The sequence below is a fragment of the Myotis myotis genome, unplaced genomic scaffold (assembly GCF_014108235.1).
Source record: "Myotis myotis isolate mMyoMyo1 unplaced genomic scaffold, mMyoMyo1.p scaffold_m19_p_19, whole genome shotgun sequence".
Classification (NCBI taxonomy): domain Eukaryota; kingdom Metazoa; phylum Chordata; class Mammalia; order Chiroptera; family Vespertilionidae; genus Myotis; species Myotis myotis.
The window spans coordinates 42753170-42762720 of record NW_023416323.1 but is presented as its reverse complement, the minus strand read 5'-3'; the positions used below and the strand labels follow the sequence as shown (position 1 = coordinate 42762720).

Sequence of the window (9551 nt, the reverse complement as noted above, 5' to 3'; positions counted from 1 at the left end):
GGGGGTCTTTAGAATCATAAATGCTGCGAGGGCATTTTTGTGTTAATATCCCCTGTATTTTGCCTCATGATGGATGGTCTTTAGGGAGATCCCTTAAAGTGAAGCTGCTGGGTGAAGAAGTGGCCGTTTAAAATATGTATTTTATTGATTTCAGAGAGGAAGGGAGAGAGAGGGAAATATCAATGATGAGAGGCAATCATGGATCAGCTGCCTCCTGCACGCCGCACACTGGGGATTGAGCCCACAACCAGGGCCTCTGCCCTGACCAGGAATCAAACCCTGACCTCCTGGTTCATAGGTCAGCGCTCAACCACTGAGCCACGCCAGCTGGGCCATTTTGGCATTTTAAGAATGTGGGTCATTGAAAGCTGAATACAGGGCATCGCTGTGGCAGCCGGAGGGGCAGGTTACGGAGAGAAAGAACTGCAGGCAGACGAGGCCCCCACTCCCCCTGCCCCTGAGCGCCCCGGGCAGGCCGGGTCTGGGAAAGCCTCCTGCTGGAGTGGGAGCCCCTGGCAGGGCCCGCAGCGCACGCTCCAGGGACTGGAACTTCCCCTGCTTTTTGCCCAGAGAATCTGGCTCTGTCCGCCCACCCCGTGCTCCCCTGGGCCTGCCTTTCTGCTGTCAGCGCTGCAACATTCTGGATCTGGCTCCTCGAGGTGGGGGTGGGGGTGGGGTGGGGTGGAGGGGGTGGGGTGGGGGTGGGGTCGGGCGGGGGGGGTGGGAGCCAGCAGGAGGTGGATTCTGGGAGGGCACCCCATGTGGCTTCAGTAAGTTGTCCCTCACCCCTGACCTGTCTGTTCAGAGCCCTCTGTCCAAGCAAAACCGGCCAGGACCAGTTTGTGTGGCCCAGCGAGGCCCAGGCTTGTACACAAACCAGTTGTTGTTGGATGCACCTCTGACCGCCCCCCTCCTCCCCCCGACACACACACACACCTGGTCGGTCCGTCTGCCCCAAGAAGAAGGCCTCTCAGACCCTGGGAACCTTGCTCTCTAACCCCCCCTCCCCCAGTGGTGGCTGCCTGTGAACAGCAGGCTGAGCCGCTCCCCCTGGAGCCAAGCCCCACCTGCTGAGTCAGGGTCACAGTTCCAGGGGGACATTTGAGACCCGGCTATTTTTAGGCAGCTGTCCAGGCGTATGCCGCATGCAGACCTCGCTGGTGCTGGGGACAGCCCTGCTGGGACCATCGCTGTCCCTGCTGTGGGCGCCCTCGCAACATGCCCGGCACCACTCCAGGGCCTTTAGGCTGAGCTGCGGTCCTTGGATGGAGGGAGGAGGGCTCCTGGGATGACTCAGAAAGCAGCGGAGGGAGATATGCCAGGCAGTGACCTGGGTCCCCACAGCGAGGACCACGGCGACCCTGGCAGCGGGTGGCGGTGAGACGGCGGGTCCCACACATGGGATGGCGTCTGCGGCTGCACCTGCTCCCGACCTCCCGGATCAGCAGGACGGACACCAAGTGCTGAGGAGCCCGGCCAGAGGGCTCAGTGGTTGGACATCGGCCTAGGAACCCGGAGGTCAGGGTTCGAGTCTCAGTCAGGGCACAGACCCGGGTGCAGGCTCCATCCCCAGTGTGGGGCGTGCAGGAGGCAGCCCATCCATGGTTCTCTCTCATCGTTGATGTTTCTCTCTCTCTACCTTCCTCTCTGAAAGCAATAAAAACATATTTCGGGAAATAAGTCAGGGGAGAGCGGCCTGGGTGGGCAGGGGGGGCTGGATGAACCCGGAAGAGGGGAGCAGTCAGCACTATTTTATTTATTTATTTAAAAAGCGCAGCAGCAAACGAGATGACATCCCGCCAGCGGATGCGGGAAGTGGGGACGTGCCCGGCTCGTCTCTCTGTCTGAATGTAAGTCTCAGAGGCGAGCTCACAGGGCCCTGTGTGGGTGCGGAGCGCTGAGCTCTCCTGGTCGGGGCGCCCGCAGGCCTGGCATGGGCACCGGCAGGGGCCTGGGCCACCCGTGCCAGGCACACTCCTGGGTCAGGCGCCGGGCAGACGGGTGGGAACCCAGGCTGCAGCCAAGGACCGAGACCTGTGACCCCACAGCTGAGGGGGCCGGGCCCGGGGCCGAGAAGAGCCAGAGCGGCCCTGTGGGTGGGTGAGCTCCGGGGCTGGCTTGCAGGTCCCCCCTGATCAGAGGGCCCGTGGGCGTGGCCTGGAGGAAGTGAGCACAGGGCTGGCCAGGTCCCAGGGGCTCCCCGGGCATCTGCCCACCTCCCCAGGACCTGGAGGCTTTTCTTGGTAAAAACAGCAGCCCCGCCTCCTCCTGCCTCCCCACCCCCATCCCCCAGCTGATGGGGCAGCCCCCTTTTTTACTGTTCTCACCAGAAAATGAACCTCCCTCCCTCCACTGAGGGAGGACAGCTCTGAGCCCTGGCAGAGGGTTGTGGGCACCTGGCAGAGGGGTGTGGGCACCTGGCAGAGGGGTGTGGGCACCTGGCAGAGGGGTGTGGGCACCCTCCCAGCAGGGAGCGGGGACCAGCCCTCAGAGGCAGACTTCCTGGTGGAAGGCTTTTCCTAGAAAGAGAACCGAGCAGGTCATTTCTGATGCCGAGCCGTGTGGTGGCCGCCAGGAGGAAGGCTGACGTGCCCGGCAGGGCTGGGTGGTGCCAGGCAGGATCGAGGACAGTCACCTGGCACCCCCTGCACCCTGTGGGGGAGCCAGCCCTGCACAGGCCGGAGGGAAGCACGTTCTGGGCCCAGGGAAGGGCGCAGGGACCCTCGGAGGCCGTGGAGGGAGGAGGGTGAGGTCAGGTCAGAGGGCCTGTCACAGCCCACAGCCAGGAGGAGGAGTTGGGGTGTCTCCCCGTGCACTGGGGGGGGGGGGGGGGGGTGAGAGTGAACCAGCGATCTTTCTGTCAAAGAAAGGAGGTCACTGCCACCTTAGGCTCTGCCATTTCTGATACGACTTTCAGACTCTCAGGGGGCCGCCAACTTAGGCTCCGCCTCACCCTCCCTTTCCTTGGAATTAGCCAATTGGGAGTTAATGGGAAAACCAGCTCTGAGCCCTGACCAACCAAGTCAGAGTTCAGAGTGAGGCCAGGCAGACCCGCGGCAGGAAATGAAACCGAAAGGAAATACCCTTTAAGTGTGATGTGGCCCAGGATTCCAGCTGGAGGAGCATCCTTCTCGCAGGCGTCCATCTGCTGTGCTGGTCCAGTTCCAAGTGTTTGTCTCATTCCTGCCACATCGTTGACAGCATTCTGACAGGTGGGTGCGGCGGGTGTGGGCGAGGGGGGTCCTACTGTCCAAGTGCTCGCCTCCCCCACCAATCCCCTCCCCCCCATCCTACCCCGCAGAAGGGCCGCCTCTCAGCCTCACCCAGCCCTGGGCTTCCCAGAAGGCCTTCCCCCCCCCCCACCCCCACCCACAGAAAGAAGAGGAATCTATCTACGTAAAAGGCTAATGTGCTAAGGGTCCATCCAGGTAATGACGTCAGGTTGCAACGCCCGGCTTCCCCTCCCTAGCAACGACTAGCCTCCTTGCAGTGTCTTCAGCCCAGGAACACGGCTTGCTTTATAGCCAGGTGCAAACATTTCACACTTTAAACAAATGTCTGTGAAGCATGTTCCGCTGCTCATCTCATTTGATCCTCACAGAAGTCCTGGAGTAGGCAGATAGGAGACTCGGTGGAATTCTATTTTCTTTCATTAGCCAGAAAACAAAGATTTAGAAAGCTTAGAAACTTGACCCGACTGACAAGAAGTAAGAAATGGTGGACCTTGACAATGACTTCAGGCTTTCTCACTGCACAGAATATAGTCAGACACGGCTGCAGTTAAATATTTTACCCTTTGTTCTCCCTGCGTGATCTACAATAATGATCTGCTTTGTGTTGATATTTACTGCTGTGTTACTGACAAATACATGAAAGAGAAGTTGGGGTGCTTCACTGGACTGGAAAAAGTTTAGCTACATCAGAAAGCAGGTCTAATTTAGCAAGTTTATTATCCTATACTACAGGCCCAGCGCACGAAATTCATGTGCAGGTACGGTTCCTAGGCCTGGCCTGCAATCAGGGCCATTTCCCTGGCTGCCCACAGCTGACCCCGCCCGCCACTGCCACCCACCCCTGGTTCCCCTGTTGCCATTGGGTGATTGATGACTGACAGCCAGGGGAAGGGATTGAGAGGTCGGTTGTTCCCGCCCGCTCACCACCCCTGCCCCTGTCATGGGTTGACCTCTGTGTGTGGGGCGACCGGCAGGGCAGGGGTCTTGGCCTGGTGCCACCCACATCCCCTGACACCCAGCCCCGGTTCCCCGTTCGCCATCAGGTGATCGGAGCCTGCCGGCCGGGGAAAGGAACCATAAGGTAGTCACTGTGTCTCATACTGCCTGGTCCAGTGGTCTTTCTGATCGATCCGCCTTTAGGGTCAGTTTGCATATTACCCTCTTATTATATAGGAATAGAGGCCTAGTACATGGGTGGGGGCCGGCTGGCCAGCCCTGATGGGGGCCACGGACCTGGGTGGTGGGTCCCCACTGGGGGGCCACAGCCAGGCAGGGCAAGGAGCTGTAGGGGCTTTGCAGGCTGGCCACATCCCCATCAGGGTGGGGTTCCCACAGGGGGCGGGGCCAGCTTGGGGGAGGGGCTGCAGTGTTTTGGTCTCTGGTTGTTCTGGTCATGATGCCATTATGATTGCTTGCTTTTTATATCTATAGTTAATAAAAATCTAATATGCTAAGTGTCTGGTCAACAGGTCATCTATTCAACCAATCAAAGTGTAATATGCTAATGATATGCTAAGGCTGCTCAACCGCTTGCTGTGATGTGTACTGACCAGCAGGGGGCAGATGCTCTGACCAGCAGGTTAGCTTGCTGCTCGGGTCTGGCTGATTGGGACTGAGTGAGATAGGTCAGCCATGCCCTGGAGCCCTCCTGCGGTCCCTCCCAAGCTGGCCAACCTCCCGTGTCCCTCCCTGGCCCCAATTGTGCACGGTGGGGTCCCTCGGTCTAGCCTGCACCCTCTCACAATATGGGACCCCTTGGGGGATGTTGGAGAGCCGGTTTTGGCTCAATCCTGCAGGACAGGCGGAGGGACCCCACAGGTGCACAAATTTGTGCACTGGGCCTCTAGTCTTATCTAATAAATTGGGAGTATGCTAATTGACTGCTCTGCTCTCAAAGATGGCAGTGCCCACAGCCACAAGATGGTGGCGCCCTGTCCCCTCAGGCCCCCAGCTGCCCAGGACCACCCGAGGCTCAGGTAGCCAGGTTCAGCTGAGGCGTGTGCTGCCGGCAGTGGCGGCAGCAGTGGTGTGATGGCGGGTCACCTTCCCCTGATCACCAGGCTGCCTCCCCCCCATGAGGGCTCCCAGAGTGTGAGAGGGGGCAGGCTGGGCTGAGCGAGCCCCCTCTAGTGCATGAATTTTCATGCACCTGGTCTTAGTATAAAATCCCAGTGGCCCTAATGCCATAATGACCAAAGACCTGTAACCAGGACGCTGTGTGAGTGGCAAGGTGCGCACGGGTGGGCACGACTGCGTGCGCAGCAAGGCGCAGGTGGTTGGGCAGAAACTTGACTCTGGGTCATGTGGTGCAGCGGGATTCAGGGGAGTCCTGTGGCATGGTGAGGTCTGGGGTCCCGGGTCTTGCGTGATTTCTTGTGCTGGGTAACTATCCTATCTAATAAAATTAACCATACCTCCGCTACACTTCCCATTGGCTAATCAGGGCGATATGCAAATTAACTGCCAACAAAGATGGCGGTCAGCAGCCACGCAGCTGAAGCGAGCAGGAGGCTTGCTTGCTCCAGCGATGGAGGAAGTCAAGGTTCCCCGCCTGCCACGGCCTCTCTAAGCTTTGAAAGCAACAAAGTGTCAATTATAGAAGCTAAACAAACCCAGGTACCTGCTTTCAGCCAGCCACGGCCTCGGAGCTGTGAGCGCCAGTGACAGCAACAAAGTTTCAATTATAAAAGGTAAATAAATCCTGGAATAAAAAAAAGAAAAAGAAAAAAAGGAGAGGCTGGGAGCTTTAGTCGCCAGCCAGCCTGAAAACGGCCCTCAGCCCCTCACCCAGACTGGCTGGGCACCCAAGCGGGACCCCCACCCTGATCTGGGACACCCTTCTGGGCAAACCAGCCAGCCCCCACCCGTGCACCAGGCCCCTATCCTATATAGTAAAAGTGTAATATGCAAACTCACCCTAACAGCAGAAAGAATGGGAATGACTGGTCACTATGACACACACTGACCACCAGCGGGCAGATGCTCAATGCAGGAGCTGCCCTCTGGTGGTCAGGGCGCTCTCACATGGGGGTGCTCTGCTCAGCCACAAGCCAGGCTGATGGCTGCCAGTATATCGGTGGTGCTGGGAGCCTCTCCTGTATCCTCAGCAGCGCTGAGGACGTCCGACTGCAGCTTAGGTCTTCTCCCTGCTGGCAAGTGGGCATCCCCCGAGGGCTGCTGCGCTGCCAGAGGGATGTCTGACTGCCAGCTTGGGCTCGATCCCCCAGGTAGTGGGCCTAAGCCAGCAGGTGGACATCCTCTGAGGGGTCCCAGACTGTGAGAGGGCACAGGCCAGGCTGAGGGGACCCCCCCCCATCCCGAGTGCACAAATTTTTGTGCACCGGGCCTCTAGTTAGATATATAAAAGGCTAAGTTGACTCAGGCATGCACGATACCTATAAAGGTGTCTCTGGTACCAGTTGCACGTGTGTATTTCCATCTGTCATTGTCAATCGTGAATTTGGTTGACACTTTTTTTATGGAGAAAGGGCGAATAGCGATATTACAATATTTCTTCTAATTAATTTCCTTTCAATGTGCACAATCCGTGCACTGGGCGACTAGTAAGGAAAATAAATCACATGTACCACCGACTGCGAGCTCACAGCTCACGGGCACAGCGCACAGTAGGACGCACATTGCAAGTGTTACCTCCCTTAATCCTCACTCAAGCCACTGGGAGGCCCCCTCCATCCTCGGAGTCACTGCCCAGCGTACCAGTGGAGTGACCAGCAAGCCCAGCTCTAAACTACCCACAGGCTGCAGGCTCCTCTTCTCTATGTATTCATTTTTTAAATAAATATATTTTATTGATATTTTTACAGAGAGGAAGGGAGAGAGATGGAGAGCTAGAAACATCGATGAGAGAGAAACATTGATCAGCTGCCTCCTGCACACCTCCCACAGGGGATGTGCCCGCAACCAAGGTACATGCCCTTGACCGGAATCGAACCCGGGAACTTTCAGTCCGCAGGCCGATGCTCTATCCACTGAGCCAAACCGGTTTCGGCTATTTTTTAAAATATATTCCCACTGATTTCAGAGAGGAAAGGAGAGGGAGAGAGAGAGAAAGATCAATGATGAAAGCAGAATCATGGATCAGCTGCCTTTTGCACTCCCCACACTGGAGATCGAGCCTGCAACCAGGGCCTGTTCCCTGACCGGGAATCGAACCCTGACCTCCTGATTCACAGGTAGATGCTCAACCACTGAGCCACACCAGCCGGCCTGTTTGCTTATTGACTACCAGCAGCCCCGCTTTCTCCGTGACAGAGGACTTGTCACATGACAGTGCTGTCCTCTCGCCCACGGCAGAGCTGGGGTCCTCTCAGAGCAGGGGGTCCGCCCTGGACACTGGGAAGAGCGAGCTTTGGGCGGAACCACTGATGGGTGGAACCCTCCCTCCCGCAGGCGGGCGAGGTGTGTGATGTACCTAACGAAGAAGGACGCCATGAGCCTGCTGTGCTCCCTCTCGGAGGCGAAGAAGATGAAGGTGGCAGTCATGCACCGGCGAACCATGGGGTTCGCTGGCACTGGGGCCTTGGTCGGGGGCCTGCTCGGGGGCCCGCCTGGAATAGCCGTTGGTGAGTGCAGTGCCCCGTGGGGTGGGGGACAGAGGCCCCGGGTCCCCAGGGGCCTCACAGGAGCCTGCGACCTGCGTGAGGGGCTGGCGAGCTGAGTCTGAGACTTGGCCTTTGTGCACAGACGTGTCCGGTGGGACACACGTGTCTGTGTCTCAGATGTGCAGGGCGCCCTCCAGTGGCTCCGTGCCTGTGGACTGGAAGGCGCCCTGCCCCGGGGGTGTGCCCTGTGTCCCTTGGGCAGGCCTGTTCCTGTCTTCACTGCAGGATCAGGAGGGAGCTGGGATTCCAGGCCTCTGGCTGCTCACATTAGCTGTTCAGAGAGCTCCCGGCCCCGCCCCAGCCCCCAGTCTGTGCAGGAGGAGTGCCCATGGTTGCCCACATGCACCTGCCCCTGGTCTCACCCGGCTCCCGTTTGGGGACCAGTTTCTGCCAATGGGGGAGGTTGGTTGCTTCCCATGATCCCTTGGAGGTCGGGTGAGTTACTCCCTGTAGTCTGGGAGCAGGAGGTTTCCGGGGGACCCCACCATGGACTGTGGCCTGAATCGTGGGGAGGAGCTCCCAGCGAGCCCCGAGCCGGCATGGTGAACAGCCCAACTAAACGAAATTCCTGTTTTCCAGGGAGCGTTCTCGGGGGCCTCTTAGGGTCCTTGACGTGGAGCATGGAGTTTAAGCCGGTCAGTCACATCCTCAAGGAGCTGCCGCCTCCCGAGCAGGAGAAGCTCTGCAGCCACGTCGTGGCCAAAATCGGGAGCCTGCAGTGGAGGGACGTCAAGCACCTGACCAAGCTGGTCATGGAAGACGAGGCCCTGCAGGAGCAGCTGCTGAAGCTGCTGGAGGGCTACGTCACCAAGGAGCTGAGGTCCACCGTGCAGTACGGCGCCTAGGCTGGGGGGGGCACCTAACCTGGGGGGCCTGGGGCGGGAGGGGGGGCGGGGAGGGGAGGGGGCTGTGCTGGGTCCTGTTCTGCAAAGTGAAGGTTAAAGAGAATAAAACGAGCTGAGAGAAGCTCACGGTGCTGAGCGGATCCCTGGCAGAGCCTGCAGCCCTGAGCCCCGCACAGCGCAGGGACCAGGGGACCCCGGGCCGGGGAGGGACGCGGGGCGCAGCCTGAGCTCAGCCGCACCGCGAGCAGCCGCCATCGCGGGCGCGTCTCCCCTGCGCTCTGCGCGGCTCCTGTCTGGGGCTCAGCCCGGCGGCACCCGGGCGCCTGAAGCAAAAGCTTGTGGATGCATCACAGCCGGTGTCATAGGAGCCCCACCCGGCCCACTCGGAACCTTCCAGAAAGAGCTCTCAGAGCCGCCATGGGCGCGGCCCGTGGGGACCTGGCGCCTGTGGCTGACGCGGGGACAGGTTGTGCGTCCACTCTCCTGACACGGAGGCAGAGGGCTCAGCCGCTCGGCTGTGAGGGTGACTGCTGTCCGGGCGCCGCTGGCAGGACGGGGACCCTCGGGGCCCAGGGACTCAGGGCCTGGCCGCCGGCCCTGCTGGAATCATGCGGCCCCCGGAGAGCGCCCCCTGCCCCCCTCGTCCCTTCCCAGGGGCCTCATGGGGAGAGAGGGGGGCACGAAGGGCACCTGCCCAGCAGCCCGGCCGGACTCCCCCTCCAGGTCCCGCTGGTGAGGCCGCTGCTGCAGGAAGAGGGGCTCCTGGTGGAGTGGGGGGTCGGGAGGACCTCGAAGAAGTGAGCGCCCTCAGGTCCCCACTCACTGTCCTGCCTTCAGAGCCGCAGCTCCCC

General features: G+C 59.7%; 1 protein-coding gene across 1 annotated transcript; it reads left to right on the top strand.

Moving 5' to 3' along the window:
* The first annotated feature begins 3045 nt into the window (after window positions 1–3045).
* LOC118674396 (protein C19orf12 homolog) lies at window positions 3046–8719 on the top strand. Its single transcript, XM_036346158.1, has 3 exons — window positions 3046–3212; window positions 7644–7816; window positions 8435–8719. The coding sequence occupies exons 2-3, from the start codon at window positions 7660–7662 to the stop codon at window positions 8698–8700; spliced, it is 423 nt and encodes a 140-aa protein (XP_036202051.1). The 5' UTR covers window positions 3046–3212; window positions 7644–7659; the 3' UTR covers window positions 8701–8719.
* The last annotated feature ends 832 nt before the right edge of the window (window positions 8720–9551 follow it).

Excerpts from the sequence above, each read along its gene's own strand:
- LOC118674396 (XM_036346158.1), top strand. The coding sequence starts at position 7,660 with ATGTACCTAACGAAGAAGGACGCCATGAGCCTGCTGTGCTCCCTCTCG. Across the intron at positions 7,817-8,434 it reads CCCGCCTGGAATAGCCGTTG|GGAGCGTTCTCGGGGGCCTC; the intron begins GTGAGTGCAGTG and ends CCTGTTTTCCAG.